Genomic DNA, 24,239 nt, shown 5'->3' on the forward strand with positions numbered 1-24,239 from the left:
TTTTCATCATTGCAGACCGATTAGGATTTATCTTTTGACCAAGTTTAAACTCATTTCCCGAAACAGTTATTTGTTATTTATGTAAAACATATATTAATTCCCAAGAGACACCTTTTCTTTTTGAAGGGATTTCTGGACCATTATTACATCAGGACAGTGTGAGAGGAGACAGGAAGTGAACAGGAGAGAGACATGGGGCAGGATTGGGAAATGACCCAGGCCCTGTGGGACAAAGGGGCAGGTTCTTCAGCACCACCTTGTCCCTATCTGTGCACACCTACATATGTGGATCCCCATTGACCTGCAAGCCCATTTAAGTTCAGGGGGGGACTGCACAACACATTCTCAACTTTTTTATATACATTATATATATATATATTTATATACATTATATATATATAATTTTAAGGGCATTTTTGCCTTTATTTCGATAGGACAGTACAAGAGGCATCAGGAAGCAAGTAGGGGAGAGAGATGCGGGAGGATCTGCAAATGACCCGGGCCGGAATCGAACCCGGGTCACCAGCGTAGTAACCCAGTGCCCCACCATTAGGCCACGGCAGGGCCATATGCTCAACTTATCCTTGCCAATCTACAACCATCATCATTAACAGGCTTTTTATACAATGCTGTGAGTAAAGGTGTACTAATTGATGGGTCAGCCAGGTCCAGATCAGAGGTTCCAAGCAGCAAGGACAAACTGAACCTTGTGCACCAGGTGGAAGAGTATTACCATATCGCATTTTTTTAAAAGAACATCTTTTTTTGCCAGGTGGATTTTATTCCTTAATCTGCCCCTGGTTGTGAGGCTTTATTTTGTATATCCAGAGTATTGTGTGGGCTGGATATGGTGTTAAGAGAATGCTCAGAGCAGACCATAGGTTACTTTCCCCCAGACGTGAGATATAATCAAAAATGCTCCAACACAATTTTAGCCTTCTTGGTCAGGAATCAGGATACATTTTCCAACCGGTTCATAGACAACAGCAACCACAGAAGAAACTCCAACACACCAAAGTCACTTTATATCCTCTCATTTCATGAACTCCATACCCATAATAATGTCAAGTATTTACCTAAAATAAAAAAGGTCATATTGCTTTGACACACATTTTGCAGCTATTTCCTATCAAGCGAAAGAATGCAAGTATGAAAAAGAGGGAATTAAAAAAACATTAGAGGTGAAAAGCACATTGTCAAAGCCAACCATTTGCCTTGATAAAATCGCCGGTAGCAGCTTGAATAACATAACTATTTTTGGAACATTTTCTTGTCACATACACACACACACACACACACACACACACACACACACACACACACACACACACACACACACACACACACACACACACACACACACACACACACACACACACACACACACACACACACACCTTTTTCCAATGTCTCAGTGCATTACAGTTCTCAAGGCATTGCAGACAGCACCTGACCAAAGGTCATGCAGAGGTCACCACATTAATTGCAGTAGGGTGTTGGCTTGCCACATAAAATGTTGTGTTGTTTCTCTTGTTCTAAATAAAATCTTCACTCAATCCCTGTAGTTCACTGCATACTATGGCAGTTACACTGTCATATTCACTGCCCCTTGTGATGAGTGAATAAGCATTTTATATTTGCATTCATACCTCTAGCTCTAGCGGCATAATATATGGGACGTCACTCACTTGTTGAGAGGCAGCCTACTAATGAAACCTGGTGGAATCTACCTTGGTCACTTTTAATTCATTAGTAACTTTTTGGACCTGTATTACTGTATGACAGGACAGTGTGAGAAGGGATAGATGGAGTAGGGCTGAGAAATGACCCGTACTGGGCCCCCCAATCATGGCCACCTGAGAAGAATGTTTCAAGTCCTACTTCAGTTCTAGTCCTACTGAGGGAATACAGTGCAGCCAGACAACAAAGAGACGATGAGCTAAATTTAAAAGGAAATGCCTTTTAGCAGTTCTAAAAACTCTCAGAACTCTCGCAGAACCTCTCTCGCAAAACCTTCCAACTGACAGAAACATGACAGACATGTAGGTAGCCTATATCTGACTGACCCTCAGAGCTAACCTTTGAATTCTGCCTTTATTTGCTGCTCTGCAATTCTGAGTGAATTTGAATGGAGGGGTCAGTCCAGGCCTTTTGGCATTCTTTCAGACCCCCAGACTATCATGCTGTTGATCTATAACCTTTTGATAGACTTATGTGGGAAACCCAGCATGGCTCAGCGTGCATAACAGCCCCAGATTCCTGACAGGTGGCAGTCTCCTCTCTTAGCAACATTTGTTTTGCCCCCAACACCCCCCCCCCACACACACACACACACACACACACACATTCCTCCTCCTCTCCTCCCCTCTCTCCTCAGTCCCAAGTGGGGATATGAGCAATCAGTGGGGTGGTTACAGTTTTCCCACCAGGTATCCACAGGGGAGAGTGTGGTGGGAGATTATCATAGAAGAGAGAAAGAGAGAGAGAGAGAGAGAGAGAGAGAGAGAGAGAGAGAGAGAGAGAGAGAGAGAGAGAGAGAGAGAGAGAGAGAGAGATATTGAGTGAAGAGGGATCTGTCTGAGGGTTGGTATGAAAAAGACAGGGAGGACAGACATAGTGTCACAGATGAGCAGGGAGATCTGGTGATGGTATGCTTCAAGCAGTGGCTTACAACCCTCTGAAAGTAGGGGTGTGCTGCCCTCATGTGGCCACAAGAGGAAAACACCAGGCCACACGGCACTGAAGGACAGAAGCTTAACACTGTAGATGATAATAATAATAATAATAATAATAATAATAATAATAATAATAATAATAATCAGATGACACCATGTATTTATTACCACATAGTTATTTTTAATAGTTATCAGTTTAGCATAAAAATTAAGAAGTTACACTCCAGGACTGTCTGGAAATTAAACAACTTTTCTTTTTTTTTCCTCAACTGTGAGTCATTAAGAATAATTTAGCACTGTATCATATTTTATTGATTGATTTATTTATTAATAAAAAATAACAAAAACATGTACTTTCTGGTTTCCAATGCAATCTTGGACAAGTCCCATCTCAGTAGTCCTGAAATAGTTGCTTTGCTTCCTGTCCGTGTAACAGTAATGATGATGATAGATTAAAACGAAAGATTATTCCCTTGTCTGAGTTGGCCAATCATTAAAGGACTTCCAGAAAAAGGGAAGGGGGATTTCTACTTCTGCTTTTTTGTTGTAAATTTTAATATAGGGCTCTGCATCCTGCGTGTGGTGTCGCAGTAGATCGTGAAACTCGTTGGCCCCACCTAAGAAATGAGACTCAAACACATCAAGAGCGTCCACCACCGTTTGGTTGATGTTCTCCAGAGTGAATTCATTGTACACATCCTGAACCTTCATTTTAGCCACATCTTTGTAAGTGCCCACATGCTTCTTGGCATCTATGATCTGCAATTTGATTTCCTCAATGGCTGGCACATTGCCTGCTTCCTCAATGCTGTTCTTGAGCTGAACTATGAAGTCCTCCAGCTGTACGCTCTGCAGAGAAGTCAGGGCTTCCTCGATTGTCATGATGAGGTGCCTCAGGAAATCATTCACACTATGTAACAAGGACTGCAGCCTCAGGTTCTCCCACCTATCTAGGGCGTCTTTGACACTCTGCTCTACCGTGTCCACGGTGGGCAGGCTGTCCACGATCTCTTGGCCCCGGAGGACCTTGTCAACAAATGGCAGTGTGATCTCTACACTTCTAATGTAAGAGCAAATGGTTTCCATTAATCTAATGAAAGCATTGGTGGCCTCTGTTATGGCGTCTGACACATAGATTCGAACCCGGTGGTACAGCTCCTGCCCGCTGAGCTTCTCCTCCAGTCCCGGCAGGTGGAACTTGGTCTCTCTGAGGAACTGCAGTGAGGCGTCAATGAGGACACGGGCGGTTTTCTCGTAGTTCTCGTACACCTCCCTGGCTCTGTCCGAGAACCTGTTCCTCATCTCCTGGAGGTCCACGTAAGGGATCTGGTCGGCGGCCCTCTTGTACGCCTCTCTGGTCTGCTGGCTGAGCTCTTCCAGGGAGTTCTGCATGGAGTTGAGGATCTGCGGCGCCTCGTGGTAGGTCCTCTCGATGGTGTTGGACAGGCTGTTCTTCAGCTTCAGAGAGGCCCGGTTCAGATCCATGCCAAAGTGAGCCGTGTGGTACTTGTTGACACACCTCTTCAGGGAGGTGACGATGCCTGGCGTGTTCTGCTTCACCCCGTACAGGATGTCGCTGACAGTGTTCCAGTTCCAGGCGACCTGCAGACTCAACTTTTCGGAGTTTCTAAGGGTGGCTTTCACAGTGACCATATCTGTGTCCTTGTCAGGAGAGGACTGCAAACACACACAAACAAAACACAAACACACGCACGCACATATTAAATCATTTACTTTACTATATTTCCGTGAAAAAAAACACCATGGCATATCTAGAGTTCTTACCGGGTAACGACCAAAGACTTTCCCATAGTATTGTGAAGGTGAACGCCTTTGAAGCTGGATTCCCATGAAGCCGGCAGAGGGGGAGGAGACGGATGCAGTGATTCCATTTTTGTGGGATGCATATCGACAGCTGACGTCGACGAATGTTGGGCTTGTGATGTCCACATACAGCGTATGACGAGAGCTGAAACACATGTTTGCAACACTGCTTCAACAACACTACTTCAACTTTTAGTAAACAAAAGAGCACACCTGTCCTGCAGATGCTGTAGTGTTTTTTTTTCATTTGTGTGAAATGTTAAATGATTCTGGAAACCAACCTCACGTCCTGTGAGTCTTGACGCTTTACCCTTTGTTATCACAAACAGACAAAAACAATTAAAAGAACAAATAGGATAGAACAAAATACATTATAATCAGTCAAACAGGAGTTTTCCTATTAAAGAAATAATTGTATTGAATACAAAATACCAAATATGGACATTTACCTTGTATTCTGTGTTAGTGTGTGCTGCCAGTCAATATTGAAATCACTGTGGGTCAGCTTGCATACACCATTTATGCTCAGGCCGTCATAATACTGCCACGTCGCTTTAGCTGAATTTCAGAGATGCATAAGCGGTAAGAACAAATCAAGTCAAATTACACAAACGGTATCTTAAAAAGTAAGAATATTGAAGATTATAATTGTAATTGTCTTAAATAAAAACATATTTTACATACCATCCAAGTTATACTCTAGGAAGGTCATTGTTGAGGTGCAGCTGGCCCTGAGAGAGGTCACCAGCTCAGCGTAAGACTGCTCAGGGTAATGGAATTTAGCCACCGTAGTCCATGTTTCGGTGTATATTGGAGAAGCTACCTTTACTGTTGTTGAAAGACTTCCAACCACCGGGATCAGTATGCTGGTTGGTATATTGAAGGAAATTTCTGGCATTTCCAGAGACATCTTGGGGATCTCCACCAGGGGCACGCCGCAGGCTGGCAGGGCATGCCATACATCATAAAATACCTGTGGTAACCTTATTTGCGAAATGGTGATTTCAAACGCTGGGATTTTAACATAAATATGAGACCTGTTACCCAGGTGATGCTTGGTGACAATCTCAAGACTTGGAATGTTCACTTCAGGAGGACCGGGCAAGTTAATTTCCGGAGTGGTTAGGGAATCAGGGATTTCTTCTATTTTCCTCAGGTCAACTTCCATCCCAAAAGATGGAATGAAGAATGTGTATGGAATTTCAAAATACTCCTCAAGATTTAGATACTCCAGGATTTGATTGATGTTATAGAGGTCACGTATGACATCCCTATAGCCATACATGAACCCATCTGCACTCTTGGTGTAGACAACAGAGGTGGAGGCGTTGAAGAATTGACGCTGTTCAACGCTGGTGACCTGGTCAAACTTCAGGACATCCCACAGAGTTTTCTGATAAACTGGCAACTTGATGGATTGCAGGAAAGCAAGGTGTGCTTCCCAGGACTGTGTTGCCTCTATACGGGCCTCCTCCTTATCATTGGAAAGCACAAGGTCGCATGCATGGACAATGGAAATGATTTGCTCTCGCCCAGACCATTTCAATGATTGCTTTTCTGCTGTGATGTCAAGATCTATTTTCTGGACTATTTCAGCATCACCAATATTGCTTGGCTGAACGATATCTAAGTCCATATCAATCAGTACCGTTGTAAGGGGAACCATCTCAAGAGTGACCTTGGCAGAGAGATCGCCATTCGTGCTGAATGAGGCAATGTTGGCCTTGTTTGTACACGTGCATGTCATTACACTGTAAACACGACGCAGAGATGCTTCTAGTGCAAAGTCCTCATTCACCTCGATATTTAAAATGCTGATGTTGTCTTGGTCAATTTTAGTTTTCACTAATGTTCCTAATTTGGACCTAACACCGCTATGCTTAATGTAAATATCAGCTTCATGTTGAAGACCTCCTTCAAAGTTTCCGGTATCCATCACAGATCCAGTGATCTTTCCTGCTATTTGGTTGGTTAAAGACATAAATATGCCTGACACCGCAACATTCACTTTCTGTCCAAAGTCCCCATTTCCAACTGCATTGATGTAGGGGATGTTAAAGTTGTGGTTACCTTTCAGTTCAGAGACAAAATTAGGTGAGCCGTGAGAATATACATTCAAATTGTGATCCGCCTCTAAAGTCAGAATGGGCAAGTTAACTTTAGCAAAAGTGGCAGAGTTTACTTCCAAAGATGAAGTGCAGCTTAAAGAGCTTTCATGCTTTCCTTCAAATTTGATGTGCTCCAGAGTCATAGATGTTGCCAGCTTACCTCTGTCCATTGCAAGGCTTGTTGTGCCTTCGAATTTGCTTTTCAGAATATCAAACACTGAGGTAGAGGTAACTTCTAATTTGGCCACAATGTCGGATTGATTATAGAGTCCACCACTGGCAATTAAAGTGATTACGGCTGACTTAAAGGAGAAGTCCAGGGTCGTGTTTCCCATGGCTGGTATCAGGATGCTGTTCTGGACCTCTGGCAATAGTAAATCTGGAAGAGTCAGCTGTGCCAGTGTTTCTGGAACATGCAAGACGGGAAGTTGCAAGGAGGGCAGAACAAGAGTATAGGAGGGAACTGAGAAGCCCAAAGCTGGCACCTTAAAACTGGGTGTGCTGACTTCTTTGGGGATGAGGTAACTAAATGCAGGCATTTCGGCGCTGAACGCTGACACTTGGATGTTCAGGACAGGAATAGTGTATCCAGGAATTCTGAAGTATTTTGGAGGTTGACTGGATGTGTCAATTTGGAATTTTTCATACTGTGACTTAGCTTGATTGTAGGAGCTCATGAGATTTTCAAAAACCCAGTTTCTTCCTACTTCAAAGTTTTCTCGTAGAAACTGAGCCTCATTTTGAATCATGCTGTATACAGGTGCAAGGTCAAAGTAGAGGGCATGTGTGTCAGGGTTTTTTTGATACTGCAATTTCAAATCCATGGCAAATGATTGGCGTGGTGTAGTTAGAAGATGATTGAGCCCAGCGTCTTCCCACAGTGAAAATTCTGCTACCATTGGTGTTTTAACCTCAAAGTATGGCAAAGTCATTTCAGGGATTGTAACAGGCACAGTCAAAAAGTCAAGGTTTGCCTCACTATTCATCTCTCCATATATGCCCATATCATCTGGGTTGTTGTCCAAGGTGAAGTTGTGGTTATATTTGTACTGATTGAAGCGAGCTAGTCCAACCAAACATACTCGTTGCTTCTCTGAATTCAGGATGAACCCGTAATCATTCTGGAGGTCCAGTTTTCCTGTCAGTTTCAAGGGGAACTGGATTTTGGTATTTGCTTTGTTTTTACAATCCAAGACTATCTCAAATGGCTTTGCCAAAAACTCCAGAGAATTGGAAATAGTGCCACTAACTTTACCAATTAGCTCAGCATTATGATCCACTGCCAGGTCTATTTTAAGGTTCTCCATCTCAGCAATTCCTTTTACAGTCATCTGACTGCTTTTGATGAATGGCGTTTCAGTTTCAGCTAACACACTAACTGTCAAATCACTCATGCTGACTGATTCGATATTGACATCCTGCTTTAGTGAAAGGGCTTTGCTCTTCGTCTCACCAGAGAATGTGAGTTTTGCTGTGCCAATATTTACATTGAACTCCAACTTGCTGTTGTGTGTACCCTCATCTGAAAAGTCATCCACTGACGCCTTCCCACTTCCCATTGTCTCTACAGTCAAAGTGATAGTTCCCGATTCTAGTTGTGCTTTTGCTGTTTGTGTCATGGTCATCTGACTTGATATATCACGGGCTAAACTGATTAAATCTCTCTTGGATCTGGAATTTTGAACATTTAAGTTGTGGTTGTAGTTTGTATTCATTAAAAATGAAATTCCATTCTTCAGGGAAAGTTCAGCAGTATTTTCCAGATCAGCAGTGTAGACAGCCATGGTAGCTTTGGCTGTGGTCTTTGCTGTTGCTTCAGCTGATGGTCCACTGAAAATCAGATTACCCTCATGGTCAATTTGGAAAGATACATGTGATAGTTTCAATGTCTCTTTAAAGACCATCTTCTTCATTCTTGGAGCTTCCAAACGGAGTGTGCCATCTAAGGTGAACTCTAAAAGCTTAAAGGTGGATTTGGCATCAGAAGTGAGAGTGGCAGTGAACTGTGGGGATTTGGATGCAGTTGTCGAGTTCTCCAGTGCAGCCTCAGTGACTAACGTGTAGTGAGGTGAGTTTATCCTTATCTCACCATACAATTTGCCAAAAGCCGGCACCTGAACATCACTTGGGATCTCTGGCAGTTTCACTTCAGGAATAGGTAGTTTTGTGATCTCAAAATCCTGGCAGTTTAATTTTGGTAAAGTTATAACAGGGATCTTTATTTCTGAAATGACGTACTCTGGAAAGGTAAGATCTGGCAGGTCAAACATATAAAGCACCCTAAGATCTCCAAAAATTGCATCAATCTCTACAATTGGAAGTTCAAATGCACGAATTTCATCAATTGTTTCTATTATCTTCTGTTTCCACTCCTCAAAGTCCAGGGTGATAGACGGTACCTCAAATACTATAAGAACATCAAATTGTGGGATTTCAATCCGGGATGGAATATCAATGGCTTGAAGGTTATGGAGTGCAATGGATATATCTGGAATTGTGAGATCTGTCAGTGGAAAATCAAATGACTCAATTGAAATTTCTGCCGTTTTGAGGTCATCCATCATGCTGTTTATAAAGTTTTGGATTTCGTCAAGGAGTTCTTGATCTTTTGCCACCTGACGAATTGCATCAATCATTCTAGTCAACTGAACGCTAATGTAGTCTAGCAGGTTAGTGTAAGATTCACTAGCCCTCTCCAGGTAGAACTTCATCTCAGCGTTGACATCCATGTCACTGACCCTTTGCCTCATGTCTGCCAACATATCTTGTAGTTTGTCTCGAATATCTTTGTAAGCAGTTTTTTCTAGGACATCCTTCAGCATGGTGAACAATTCTCCAACTCTTGTTTCTTTGAGCTGGTCCAAATAATTCCATATCGTTGATTGGATTCCTCTGAGAAACTCTCTTGAAGCCTCAATTTTCTCTGGAATTTCCAATGTTTTGATATGTTCATTCACATAATTTATTACCTCACCGATTTTACTGTTAATGTCATCTAGCTGCATTTTATAATCAAAGTCCTCTATTGCTTTGACTGTTGTTGAAATATGCTCATTGAGATCTTGAATACTTTGCTTGAAGTCAATTGAGCTTAACTGATTGATCACATCATTAAGGATTTGCATGAAACTGTTGAATATATATTCACATTCAATTTTTTTCAATTCATCCACAATTTCTTGCAAAGTTTCATGTATGTTATATTCTCTAATTAGCTCGATGAATTCATTGGAGAGCATCTCAAATTTCTTGTCTATTTCATAGCGTTGAAGGAGGTCCTGTATTTTTGTGATAACAGAATTGATTTTCCCATCAATGTCATACTCATCCAGCCAGTTTACAAGAATATCCTTCATTGTTTCAAGTGTATTTTTAATGTCATCCGTTGGAAGTTGATCTGTTATTTGTCCCAGAAGCTCATTTAAATCAAATGACTGTATGTAGTCCTCCAGATCCCGTGATAACTTCCAAATATCAAAACTCTCCAAGGCTTGCTTTATTTCACTTACTTTTTCCTGTAGCCAGTCTTTTATTTCATAGTTTGTGTCAAGGTCTTGTAGCCAGGCAAAACTGCTATCTTTGAGTTTTTCCATATCAATTTGCTGGATGATGTCTGCAATGGCATCAATAGCCCTCATGATTGCATTAGAAAATCCATACTTGTCGTTATAATATGCTAAATCATTTGCAACTGTAGAAAGAAATCCCTTTAAAATGTCATGCCAGTTGTCACTATAAAAGTCTTTGATATTTGCGACAATGTCTCTTAATTTACTAGTTATGTCAAGTACAATGGTTTCGGTAGCTTCTCTTAAATTCTGCACAGTCGTCTCCAGGTCATCCACTGAGATGGCATAGTTTTGTATCCAAGATACCAGTTCAGCATTGGCTTGCTGAAATTTCCCTTCAAGGTCCAATTCCTTGATATAATTTTCCACATCCTGTGGGATTCTTTCCAAAGTTGCCTTGAACTGAGTGCATAAATTATTAACATCTAAACTGTCAATATACTGCTGTATTGTTTGAAGGATATTCACCACAGAGGCCTTCAGCTGTTCGAAAGAAGCGGGAAGATCATCAACGTAAGGCAGGTAAAATATATGAGAATCACTATTCTTGTCATATTTAAGAAATGCAGTCAAACTGAATTCTTCATTTTCAAAAGAGTAAGCCGACGGTCCAGCTTTGTTCAAGAGGTTGGTGAAAACCACACCTGCAAACTCTATCCCCATCTTCTCATCATTGTTGTATGTGCTTATGTCCTGATTATATGCATGATTATTTAATTTTGACTTCACCTTCCAAAGCCACTTCTGCTCACTTGGTGTCAAAATGCCCTCGAGTTTATTCTCCAGCTGAGTCTCGTGGGTTAATCCTGAGGGCATGTCATGACTGGCGGAGGCTCTGCAGTCGTGGGAGTGGGCAATACCAAATGGCTCCGCTCTGAACAGCAACTTGCTGTACAGCTGACCCTTGTGCTTCCCATAGAAATGCACCTCACTGTCGCTGTTGACGATGCCATCCACGGTAAGACTGAATGGTTCTGCCATCGTTCGCAAAGTGCTCTGAAGACGCAGGATTTTGGTGTCTATCAGGGCCTCACTTTTAAATTTGGATTGGAGTCCTGCATACTTGAGGTCAACATCATGACTAAACTTTGCATCTGAAATTGTACCTTTGAAGTGACACTGCACGACTCCAGCCAGGTCCGCATAATGGATATTGCAATTTTGCGTGACACTGTCACCATCAGCACTAAAAGCACCAACCGTGCCTGTCAGATCGATCTTCATTGGTGCTAGATGCAGTTCTCCATCGTTGCTTATGCCATTATCATACAGTCTAATGTCATTTTTAAATGTAATTTTTGAATCAAATGGCTCAAGGGCCACATTGATGTCATGATTGTAGGATGTGCCATCGCAGACAAAGCAATCAGTCTTGGAGCGGAGGGCCAATGTCCAAAATGTAGCTGACAAGGAATGAGTACTCTCTGTCCTCAAACTTTGCAGGGACCCCTTCATACTGTCAGAGATGACAAGGCCATCTCTATCCAACCCCACATTCATAGTATTGAGTATGTCCGCGTCAAAGAGATTTCCCTTGAGGAAACTGTTGAGAGAGGCTTGTGAAGGAGTTGCTTTCCCCTCAACTTGAAATTCTGTGCTGTCGTCACGTCCGGACACTTTTAAGTTCAGGGACATTGTGCCTCCATCGGAGTCTATTCCACCATTGAACGTATTTTCAAATGCTAACGGGCTGCACTGCAAACTTGCCACACCACCTGTTGACAAACCAGCGTCGCCAATATTGAGGCTGGATTTTAGGGAACCACGGCAGGATTCAAATACCACGGTGCCGTCCGTATTGGTCTCCAACAAGGTATTGTCATCCGCCTTTGCAGTGATGACTGAATATGCCCTATTACGTCCATCATCTGCTTCGGTTTCCACCTTTAGATATACAGCATCATCACAGGTGAGGCCAAGGTCAATCTTGTTATTTAGCGTACTCCCAGCCAACTTAGCTGTTGCGTCTGACTTCAAAGTACATGCTGAACACTCGTCCTCGTCCGTATATTTCATTTCCAGCATGTGCGTAAAGATGTCATTCGCTGTGGTAGTTTTTGATCGGACAAGGAGTATGTTCGTCGCTTCTACATTGATCACGTTTTGAAGTTGAATTAATGATGAATCAAGATTCAAATTTGATTCATACTTAGCATCCTCATCGTCATCAAATTCATAGGAGTGGGTGAATTTAAGTTTTGCGTAAAGAGGGCCAACTTTGATGTCTCCATCCATGTCACCATCCCCCTTTAAAATGTCCTTCATCATATCAAGCACTGACTGACTGGAAGAATGGAAAGACACAGATACTCCAAGTGGGCTGGATGCTTGAAGTCTGTAATTGGATCTATCCGTATACGTAGGGAACAACCAACCCTTCCAGGTAAAAGTTTCAGAAATACTGAAGCTGGCATCCAGCAAGCTGTTACTCAGTGAATTGTTTACCAGATATTTGAACATACTTGGGTTGTCGTCTATTCCGTCCATGCTTTGTATCATTCCAGTTCCTGAAAAATGACAATAGCATACCGTGCATGTGTTATTATGCTATGATATATTACCATGAAACTACCACCTTATTAGTGATCCATAATGTAAAGTGTTACCCATATTATTATCGTGTGGTCTTGCATTTTAGAAATGGACAGATTGTATTTTTTGCTACAGAATTTGCAATGTTTTTCTTTTCTGTCATTCTTCATTCACAGTTTAACAGGTGGATTCAATGTACTGTATTGTGAATCTATGTAAAAGCTTTGAATAGGTACACAGTGTGGTGCACCGTGTAATATTTCTAGTAGTTTCCAGAATTCATGCTGCCCATTCACAAATGTTACCTTTTTAACAAATACTTACCACCACCATCAAATTCTATGTATTCAATATGACAGAGAAAATTGCACTTTTCATACATGAATAGGGGTATTTTCTCCACGGTCCGCCATTTTGAATTTTCAAAGATAGATATTTTAGCTGCAAAACGTGCTGTACTTTGGTCATACCAGTAAATATTAGTTTACTGCTTAGTAAATATTCATTAAAAGATCAAATTTGGTAATAGGCAGCAGCAGGCAAACTGGGAACACTGATGAAGGGCTAGACCCGAAACGTTTGTCCCCTGTCTGTCGGTTTTATTTACTTTTTTCGGCTTTGTTTAATACAGTTTTTGATTTTGCATCCAGCTCCAGTGTGCGACTCCTTTCTTCCTTTTTATCATACTGCTCTTGGAATTACGCACCGAGCGATACGCACAGGATAAGACATTGGCGCGGACGCCACCACACCATTACTATTCAGTATACTGTAGTTGCAATACCTACTCTGGTCACCATCCTACACAGTGCACCTTTAAAAGTAGAGTATTTATTGTAGTTGTTCATTTTCAAGATATATGGTGCTCATTCACGAATTTGGTCATTTCATTAATATTTACTAAGTAATAGACCAATATTTACTGATGTGACAAGTACAGTCATTCTTGAAGATAAAGATGTCTCACTGGAAATTCAAAATGGCGGACATGAATGAATGAAACCTATGCTGTTCAACACTTGGACATGGAGAATGCATATGGATCCACCTTTTAATGTATGAAAAGTGTAATTGTCATAATGAATAAAAAGTGTAATGACAAACGCTTCTGGAAATTAAGTACTAAAACAATTACTAAGCCTTTTAATGTGATAACTTGAATTGAATTATGGCTTTTAAAAATAATGAACATACCTTCAAGCTGGAAGGGTAGGAGGCAGTCTGACATTATCTTGTACTGGCCAATGAGGCTCGGGACATCAATGGTATTGTTTCCACCAATGACTGAAGCCTCCCAGCTACAAAGGCTACTGGTTATCTCTGTGGACAACTCAGCCAGTCCAAGCAATGGCCAAGAGATATCCTCCACGTCGAGAATGCTGAATGATGGGATGCTGTAGGTGTTGCTGGGAATATACAGGCCTATGTCGGGCAAGTCTATTTCTGGAATGGAGATTTCATCTGGAATTCCAAGGTCTAAATTCATTCCATTAAGCAGAAGCAGAAGTGGTACCTCAATATGCATTTTGTCTTTGTTGAACTGGTACCTGAATAAGGTTGCCCTGTAAGACAAAACATTATTTTCAGTACAGTGAACCTTTGACACGTACCATATATTGTGACTTGCAAAAGTACCTTTTGTGTATTCTCCGTTTTTTATATATATTTTTTTAGGGCTTTTTGCCCTCATTTGAATGATAGAACAGTGAAGATATTGCGAGGGAAAGAGACGAGGAAGGGTCAGCAAAGGACGCAGGCCAGAATCGAACCCGGGTTACTGGTGTAGCAGTGCAGTGCCCTACTACTTGAGCCACAGCAGGGCCCCTTTTGTGTATTCTTTCTTACAACAAAAAGGTTTGTGAAATGGGCCCCATGTCCACTGCCCACATGTTTGATTCATTGGAGTAAAGTGAGGTACTGTGGCCCTGCCGTGGCCTAAGCGTAGGGCACTTGGTTACCACGCCGGCAACCCGCGTTCGATTGGGGGTCATTTGCCGATCCACGCCCTATCTGTCTTCTGCTAACTTCCTATTGTCTCTCATACTGCCCTGTCGAAAAAAAGGCAAAAATGCCCCAAAAATATATATTTTAAAGTGAGGTTCTGTACCATTTCAGAAAGAGTTTCTCAGGAACAGCTGGCAGTTCTGGGATACTTCTTCTGCTTCTCAGGCTGCTTAGACTGGGGACGTCTGCTGCCACTTTATCCAGCCAGATATTAACTGCCTGTATTTTGAAGAATAGAATAGAATAAAATAGACTTTATTGTCATGCCAGCATGAAAATTGCCTTTGGTCTCACTGAATAAAGGCACAAAAAGACAAAAAACACATCACTGCATCCACCCCCCCTCAAACCACCCCTCCCAGCACACACATCATGTACAAGTCAGGCAGTTCCAGACACCTCTCGCTTTTCCATTGCTTGTTGACCATGGAAATTGCATTTGGTATAAAACAATGTTCATAGATGTTTCTCCTTGCAATGAGTGATCTGTAGCGTCTCCCTGAGGGCAGCAGTTCAAATTCAGAGTGAAGAGGATGGGTAGAATAATTTAAAATGTTCAACTGCAGTCCTGTATAGTAGACTGCCCAGTGGTTTTTGGGGTCATCCTATAATCGTTCCTGCCTGCACCACTCTGGATACTCTGTTCTTATTGAGTAGGGTGAGGTGACCATACCAAACAGAAATGTTACAGTAAAGGTAAGGACACTCTCTGGGTATTTCTCAAAACCTAGTGCAGTGCACTTCCAAGTGTATCAGCCTAATTAGTCACACCCAGTGATTGGAAACTCTTTGGTGAACTCTATGGAATATCCAATCACTGGTTGTGACTAATAAAGAGTATCCAATCACTGGGCGTGACTAATTAGGCTGATACACTTGGAAGTGCACTGCACTTGGTTTTGAGAAATGCTCCCTATTAGGCTTACATATGTCCTTTCCAAGATGTTGCAGCTTACTCCAAAACCTGTCAGTTTCCTGATTAAAAACAACCTTTGATTGACCGCAACACATATTGGAAAAGAAGCAACCACACACTATAATCACAGTGTAATCATCACAAATCCACCTGGTACGCAAATGGTTTGACAATCCATCCAATGTGCAATTTTTTTGTAATCGTGTATTTCAAGATGTATGCTGCCCATCCATAATTTGATTAACGACTCAAAATATTTCCCATCCATGTGCCGTCCATGTCCAGCATCTTCTAATAATTGTACTACGTACATTTCTGAGGGTAGATGGGATTATGAAGGTCGTTTAACAGCTTGCGAGATGGTTTTCATTAAACATAATGAGGTCATCAGGCAATACCGTAGATGAACCACCATGATAAATACTCACCTATTTCCATAGGTGTCAGAACACGTCTTTCATTTTTTTTTTAAACTGCACAATGAAAGATGTTAAGTGTGGATATTCAATTTTGCACGAAAGCATGCTGAACTAACCTCAAAGCCTTTAGACACTATGTGGCGAAGTTTCATGTCCGTCTTGGGGACTGTCTGGTCCAGCATGTCATCGATGGCTCTCTGGGCATTGTTTCGTATGCCCTCCATGTTGGGGAAAAGTTGGTCAAAGTCTGAGTTCAACTCTGATTTCAACTCAACTTCAACCTTATTTTCATCTGTAGTGGTGCACCAAATATGTTAACAGAAATGGAGGAAAGTTATGCTATTCTAAGAGCAACTAGGTATGTTTAGATAGATAGATAGATAGATAGATAGATAGATAGATAGATAGATAGATAGATAGATAGATAGATAGATAGATAGATAGATAGATAGATAGATAGATAGATAGATAGATAGATAGATAGAGCTCGTTCTTACCATATCTAAGGATGAGTGCTTGCACAGAGGAAGTCTTTGGGATGTCAGCCTTGGTCTCCAGCTGTACAGTGAGTCCGCTGTCCTTCTTCAGAGAGGCTGTGGCTGTTGCCTTGGAGATGAGAGAGGGAATGTCCAGCTCCACCTGAATCATGGCATCCTTTAACGACTCCAGCCTGCCAAGACAAAACAAGAGAGATGTATGGTCACAGTTTGACAGCAAATACTGTTAAAGAAACACTATATATCCATTTTAAGTATGTTATTAAAACATAAAATAATAATATTTAATTACCTTAATTAGTATGGTATAATATATGTAATACATATAGTGTTAACTGACATTTGATTTTCACACACCTCTCCACTTCAAACTCAAGTTTGCTTTGATCATATTGTAGTAGGGTGCACCTGCTTGGTAACCTGGCACTGTGGTTTGACTGACAGCGGGGAGTCGGGCAGAAGGCTATAAAGCGGCAGACGCCAAGTCCTTCGCAGCTGACGTCTTCCGCTCCAGCCAGACCACACCGTTTGGCGAGGGCACGCCGTGTTGCTTACTGGAGGCCGCCATAAAGCGTAAAACATTGATCCGCCATCAAACAGTCTTGGCTGTATTGCGCATAGGAACTGTGCGAAGTGCACTGTATTTCTGCCAAGGGTAAGTTGCGGCAACACCCATGCATAATACTGTTCTCTATATTCTGTTATGGCTGGTGCCTGACTTGGACCCACTTTGTATTTTTATTCAGATAACCTGGTCGTGAGATAACACAATTGGTGACCCCTCTGAAGCAGTTGGGTACGACCGCGCAACGTGTGTAACGGTGTGTATTCTTGGCACGCACCCTCAGCTTAGGTATTTTATTCCCGTGCAAGTTAATGACTGGAGTGTTTCTGCATTTGTGGTTCTCGTCAGCAGCCTCCAGGGCAAGGACTCGGTGTGACGTGCCCGCTTCCGCCCAGCTGTCGTTTTGTTTGGAGAGACTGTTACCCGAACTTGCTTTTATGTCTTGCGCTGAGACTGAATGCACTATACAAGAGCGCAGTTAATTGTATGTTCGTCGACACGCACCTGTTGCCTGTCTTGCAGGCGAACAGGATCCCGTGGCCTCCTCCATACCCTTAAATGGCACTTGTAATTTGTAAAGTGTGTGGCATGTTCCTCATTTAAGTGTGTTATTCCGGTTTGCTTTGGGTTTATTTGTATGTGTATTTTCTTTACAGATTTGCTGTGGTTTGTTTTCCCTTTTATTCTACTGGTGGTATTTGTGGGCGGGGGATTTGGTTCACCATCTCCTGTTGCTTCATCTCCGTGACCAAGTAATAATAATAATAATAATACTTTCGTTTTATATAGCGCCTTTCAAAACACCCAAGGACGCTTCACAGAGTGTTGTGTTGGAAACTGTGAATGTGTGTGCGCGTCAGTGTGTGAGCATGTGTGTGAATGCGTGAAAGTGCTTGTGGAACTAGCAGCCATAAGCCTCCAGGAAGAGATGTGTCTTAAGGTGTTGCTTAAACATGGCCAGTGAAGGGGCATTTTGGATGTGGTCGGGCAGATTGTTCCAAAGAATGGGAGCAGCAACATGGAAGGCTCTGTCACTGGTGGCCTTGAGCCTGGCACGAGGGACGATCAGCTGGCCCTTGGAAGAGGACCGCAGGGATCTTGAGGGGTCATAGGGGTGAAGGAGGTCAGTGAGGTAGTGGGGTGCCAGACCATGGAGGGACTTGAAGGTTAGGAGGAGGACTTTGTAGGTAATCCGTGACTTGATGGGGAGCCAGTGAAGCTGCTTGAGTATGGGGGTGATGTGCTGCCAGGGTCTAGTGCCTGTTATGATCCTGGCAGCAGAGTTCTGGACACATTGCAGTCTGTCTAGGGCCTTGTTGGGTAGACCAAGCAGGGTGGCATTGCAATAGTCCAGACGGGAGGAGATGAAGGAGTGAGTGAGTGTCTCCGTAACTGTCTTAGAGAGTGAAGGCCGGAGTCTGGAGATGTTTCGGAGATGATAGAATGCCGATTTGGTGACTTTTTTGATGTGGGAGTGAAGTGAAAGTGATGAATCTAAGATGACACCCAGGTTACGTACTTCGGGGGATGGGGTGATGGTGCATCCATCGATGTCCAGGTGGAGATCTCCAACCTTCCTTTGCAGCATTGCTGGTGCCACCACCATGAGCTCAGTTTTATTGCTGTTCAGTTTGAGGAGATTGTGTGTCGTCCAGTGCGCTATGTGTGTGCTCGAGTGTGAATGAGGTTGTCGAATTTGCTGTTTGCACATTGTATTTACAATTAACAGTGACTGCAATTAGTAAAGAAAAGAATAATCATTTGGGATCCTCGTCTCTGGGTTGGTACAACGAACCTATGTTGCCTAGTGTTTCATATCTATACCAAAGGGGTTAATTCCTACGGCCTAACCCCCCGTAGGTGGCGTAGTCGTGCTGTTGGTTATTAATCTTAAAACTAAACATCTAATGTCCACTCGGTTACAATATCATAGGAGGAAAAATCAATAATTGTGTTACCTGGCCCGGCCAACCAAAGACAACTGTGGGATGTTCTTGTTTGTTACATCAAAGGTGAAGCCTCTCATCTTCTTCCCTTTCACCTTGCTTTCGCCTGCAGCCAGTCTGATCCCAACCTCATAGTCCAAGTCAGGTGCTTGGAAGTCAGCGGTGAAGATCTTCTTATCCCGGTTGAACTTCAAGGTGGCGGTGGCATCAGAGTAGGGAGATCCTAATGGAGAAATTATTTTTTGTAGAGTACAAAACAGGCAAAACAGCCAAACAGAATCAAGAATTGGTTTTAAATATGACACGGTAGGGCCCTCCTCTACTATGTGGCTGACTGGGGTTTGATTTCGGTCTGGGTCCTTTGCCGACCCTTCCCCGTCTCTCTCTCCCAAACGTTTTCCGTCTCTCTCTCAAACTGTCCTGACACTAATTAAGGCTTAAATACCCCCCCCAAAAATCTTTAAAAACATAAAATTTGACCAATCTATCTACTTGCGGAGGGATATAATACCATAAATTTGAAGAGCCATCGTTGCCATTGGCAGCGGCCATTATTTGGGCGCAGCGGGCACTATTGAAAAACAGTTGCCTACCGATCGTCGAGGAAGCCAATTCTAAGTCAATGTACACTCTTGCAACATTCTAGAGGGCTGTATATTAAGTAAGGGTTAACGTTCGGTGAGAAGGTCGCTACCGTGGAATAGCAGCACGACAGAGAGAATCTTTAGACCCCGACGCGGAGCGACCGACTCGCCGAACGTTAACCCGCTTATTATATGGATATACTTAAATGATTCACACATGGCGGGGACATTTCTTTAGGCCTATTTAATGTTAAGTTTATTATAGTTTTTCATGTGAAAAGATGTTTGCTGCGCAAAACAAAACAGTGCCGTTGTGGAACACCGCTAGGCAACAGCTAGGTAGCCAGGACAACAGGTGTTGTCTATCACAGCAGCTGATTAGAGTCTTGTTGAAAAGTCGCTTTAGCAGTGAAAAGTCTTGTTGCCGTTGACAGCGGTCTGTTATAGACCAACCCGTCCGTTATCGAAAAAGAACAGACGTGCGAACGTTGGGGAGCCCCATTGAAATGAATGGAGCATTCGACCGATGACGTCACACCATATAATAACATGACAACATGACCAAGTCCATAAAGTAAATATTTAAGTGATTCTGTCAAATGGATGTGCTGTGAACCAATTAGTTCAACTGACAGTAAGGTCAAAGTAATTGAAATCTATGGTATGCGGCCAGAATTTGGTACCATATTGTTTGCTCTACGATCATCCCCAGCTCACCCTGACAGGGGTATTTGATAAGGATAGAAGAGATTTTAACAATTCCTGTCTGCATGCCTATTTTTATTCTATCTTGCATCACTTCATTCATGTCGCTTCAGTTTTGCAACAGTTTTGCGCAACTCTGTCTTGAGGAGATGTAGGCCTTGTAAAGTAGGGTACTCTTGGAGTTTTACCTGCGATGATTAATTTCAGGTCATGTGAAATTGCATCATCTAATAAAGCATACTTGCAACCAATTCATGACTTTTCTGAAACATTTGAAAAAAATGGAAATGCTCTCAGAGAATGCAGACCTCCGCCAAGGAAGCTACAGCATGTCACTTAAGTGAGTACACCCCTCACATTTGTGCAGAATTGTAAGTATATCTTTTCATAGGACAACAGAAATTTTACTTTGACACAATAATTAGTGACCGGTTAACAACATATATAACAATTTGTTGTTCACTCACAAAGAATCAAAATATAGCCATTAATGTTTGAACATGTACCCACTAAAGTGAGTACACCCCAGATTAAAATGCGGTAGAGAAGGGGCCGTGTTAGCCTGAATAGTCTGGAAATTTCATCCAAAACCGTTTATAACTTTTTGAGTGACGACAGAGAAACAAACAAACGTACAGACAAACAAACAAACAGACAGACAGAAAAACGAATGCGCCCGAAAACATAACCTCCTTGGCGCAGGTAATTAGACAAACCTACCCTCTATTTCAAAAGTTATCGTTACAGTATCCTCCTGTGCGCCTGAGCTCCTCTTTGCCCTCCCGAAGGACTCCTCTTCGCCCTCCTGGAGCAGTTGGTAAGAGGCAGTGGCTGAGTACGCTGTTGCCTCCTCTGGCACGGGCATGAGTTCAAATGCAAACCTGTGGGAGAAACTCATTCAATGCTAATGCAAATGTGTATTTTCACGCTGAGCACAAGACTCTTCTCTTTTGTATTCTTTCCACAGCCCGTTATAAATTACTATCTAATAATTCAAAATATGACTCATACTGTATGCCATTTTAATGTGTGTGTGGGTGTGTGTGTGTGGCGTGGGGGGGGGGCGGGGGTGGGGTGTATGACCCATGGCCTATGGATGTGCTTATTTGTTTATTTGTTTATGTACTGTATTTTAATATTTGTTTTACCTGTCCAGGGACTGCTGATGGAAATTAGCTATATAGCTATAATCTGGCACAAGCCATCTTTTTACTTCTGTAAACAATGTCTATTGTGCATCGTCCCTGCTGAACTAAACTAAATAAACTAAACTAAACTAAATTACATGCTATCAAAATGGCATTTTCTCGATGGACACAAGGCCACTGAGTGATATACTATAACATTTCTCTGTTACAGTATGAAATATAGCTGCAAGCAGCAATGCAGCTATATTTCACAAGCAGAAATCTCGAAATTTGATGAGTGACCTCTTTTGCTGACTGCAGCACCCCCTATTGGCCAACTCTGTGAGTGGTGCCAGAGGATTCGGTGTAGGGACTTACAATGATTTTGAGTACTCAGCAGACTGTATAGAATGTGTTTGCCAAACCAGAGTATCTTATGTACGGTTCTATGGGTTGCCATAGACATCCCATAGCAGAATAATGGATTTGCCTTTGGGCTAAATCTTGCCAATGTTGGTGTGCATTGCATTCCTTGGAGGGGGTGGCGATAACGTGTGCCAAAGTAAGTTTGAATCCATTAAAGGGCTGCCAAGTGCTCACTTCCCGTTATGCAACTTTTCAGACGCGTTTGTTTGGCTGTCATGACCAAACGATACGAGAGGTAATACATCCCTTTAAGGGGTCTCTGCAGAGTAGTCCACAGATAATCTGTATCAAGTCTTGTGAACATCTTACTAAATTTGAAGGAAACCAAGCCTTTTATTGATTTTTACAAAATTCAAAATGGCAGAAATTCTTTTCCGGTTGACATGACCGCATAGGGTGCCTTTGACTAGTCGTATCGCAAGAATTCTAGTGATACCAATATTTTGAAAATCGTGCATACGTTTCAAAAGCTACAGGCAGAAATATAGATGAAATTTTGACCTGGTGGTGGCTCTAAAGAGTTTGAGCTAGAGACCTGGGTTTAATGGCATAGATTAGAATGTGTCTGATAATTTGCAAACGATTTTGACAAAAGGATGCCGAGATGACCTCACTTCCTGTTAAGCTACTTTTAGGACATTTTTGACTTGCTGTCACGGCCAAATAATAAGAAGTATCAAAAATCTTTTAAATTCACTAATGCAGACCAGTCCGAAGATGTTGTGTAGGCCTACCCATTTGCAGGTCATTCTGACGAAAATTCACAAAATTCAAAATGGCGGATATTCTCTTCCGTTTGACATGACGTCATAGGATGCGTTGGATTTGTCTTGGCCCAAGGATTCTAGTGATACTACCGTATTGGCCCAAATATAAGACGATCCTGAATATAAGACGACCCCCCATTTTCAGGCTCATGTTTTGGGGAAAAAAGTTTTTTGAAGACTAAATTTTGTTTCACATTGGAACTTGTTTCAAATACAGTTTTTAATTTGTTGGAAAATTGGAACAAATTTCACAATATCATTTTCATGAAATGTTCATGATAAAAGAGACCACAGATGGCTACTCATACCCTTTCCCTTTCTTTGCTCACTTTACCTTTCAAGCGCCAGTAGGCACCTACAGCCGCCTGGACGCACCTGTTCTAAGTGCGACGCAACATAGCCTACACTCAGAGCATCTGCGCCAGCCAGGCAACCAGTCCAGTAGAGATAGGCTACCTAAGTGTAATGCACAGATTTTGCAAAATGCTTAGTTGACAGCAATATCTAGCCTAACCAGCAGCCCTCTCGCCAAATCGCTGTTCATGTTATGCATTCAAAGTTTTTCGTTGGACTGTAGAAACTGAACACAGATCTGAAACAGATTGACGCATTGCATTTGAAACCCATGCGCTGCCGTTCAGCACCAAGTTGACATTAGAAGTCTGATTGGCATTAATTTCGTGCTAAGGGTAAAACTCTTAGTGATTTTATTTGAACAAGACAATCTCTTGCCCTAACCATTATTCATGTTGTTGCATTGGTTTTTTTGTTTTTTGTTGCATTGTTGAGGGATACGGTCAAATAGGCATGCTTGTCAAAGGTGCCGCTCTCTCGCGCACACAGATGACCATTGAGGCTACAGATCAAATCACCCTTCATTTCTTTAGTTTCAAGTGGTGTTGTCGGGTGACCAGAGAGAACAACCAATGCTTTCCTGATGAGACTGTAAAACCGAACACAAATAAAAGCAGAGCAACAAGCTGCGATTGACTGATATGTTTCCCCCGCATCGCATTGACATTGACAGTTGAAAGACGTGCGTGCAACAGTCATCACGAAACAAGCATCTGCAAATTTTGACAAATCAATCTCTTAACCTATCCAATAGATTTTTTTAATTTTGTCTTGCGCGTGGAAATAAGAAGACTTTTAGAATACTATTTTTATAACAAAAACCACGTCTTATATTTGGACCAATACGGTAATATTTTGAAAATCGGGCATATGGTTCGAAAAGCACAAAAATGTTGACCTTTTAGTGGCGCTAGAGTTTGAGCTGGAGATCTGTTTTTCTTTCCGGGAGGTCATGGGTTAGACTAGTATGTATGTAAAGAATTCTAAGATTCCAGTATGTATGTAAAGAATTCTAACAAACGGTTGCGAAAATATGGCCTCACTTCCTGTTGTGCCACTTTTACGACAATTTTGATTGTATTGGCTGTCACAGCCAAAGGATAAAAGATATCTCAAATTCCTTGACAGCTTTTGTGAGGCTCGGTCCAGAGATGCTATATACCGATTTTCAGGAAAAATTGGTCAAAAATTGACACGTCAAGTCAAGTCAAGTCAAGTTGG

The 24,239-nt window shown here is 42.1% G+C and overlaps 1 protein-coding gene across 1 annotated transcript in view; it reads right to left on the bottom strand.

Moving 5' to 3' along the window:
• Positions 1-2,835: 2,835 nt before the first annotated feature.
• Positions 2,836-24,239, bottom strand: part of apoba (apolipoprotein Ba) — a 44,705-nt gene continuing 23,301 nt past the window's right edge. Inside the window, exons 19-29 of the mRNA XM_063184605.1 lie at positions 21,065-21,225; positions 19,068-19,278; positions 16,545-16,717; positions 16,164-16,339; positions 14,816-14,931; positions 13,903-14,270; positions 5,184-12,683; positions 4,949-5,057; positions 4,781-4,810; positions 4,461-4,644; positions 2,836-4,352 (exon numbers count right to left, since the gene is read on the bottom strand). Of these exons, the coding sequence (XP_063040675.1) occupies positions 3,141-4,352; positions 4,461-4,644; positions 4,781-4,810; positions 4,949-5,057; positions 5,184-12,683; positions 13,903-14,270; positions 14,816-14,931; positions 16,164-16,339; positions 16,545-16,717; positions 19,068-19,278; positions 21,065-21,225 (10,240 nt within the window). The 3' untranslated portion in view covers positions 2,836-3,140. The remainder of the gene's footprint in view (positions 4,353-4,460; positions 4,645-4,780; positions 4,811-4,948; positions 5,058-5,183; positions 12,684-13,902; positions 14,271-14,815; positions 14,932-16,163; positions 16,340-16,544; positions 16,718-19,067; positions 19,279-21,064; positions 21,226-24,239) is intronic.

Source organism: Engraulis encrasicolus, chromosome 19 (assembly GCF_034702125.1).
Source record: "Engraulis encrasicolus isolate BLACKSEA-1 chromosome 19, IST_EnEncr_1.0, whole genome shotgun sequence".
NCBI lineage: Eukaryota > Metazoa > Chordata > Actinopteri > Clupeiformes > Engraulidae > Engraulis > Engraulis encrasicolus.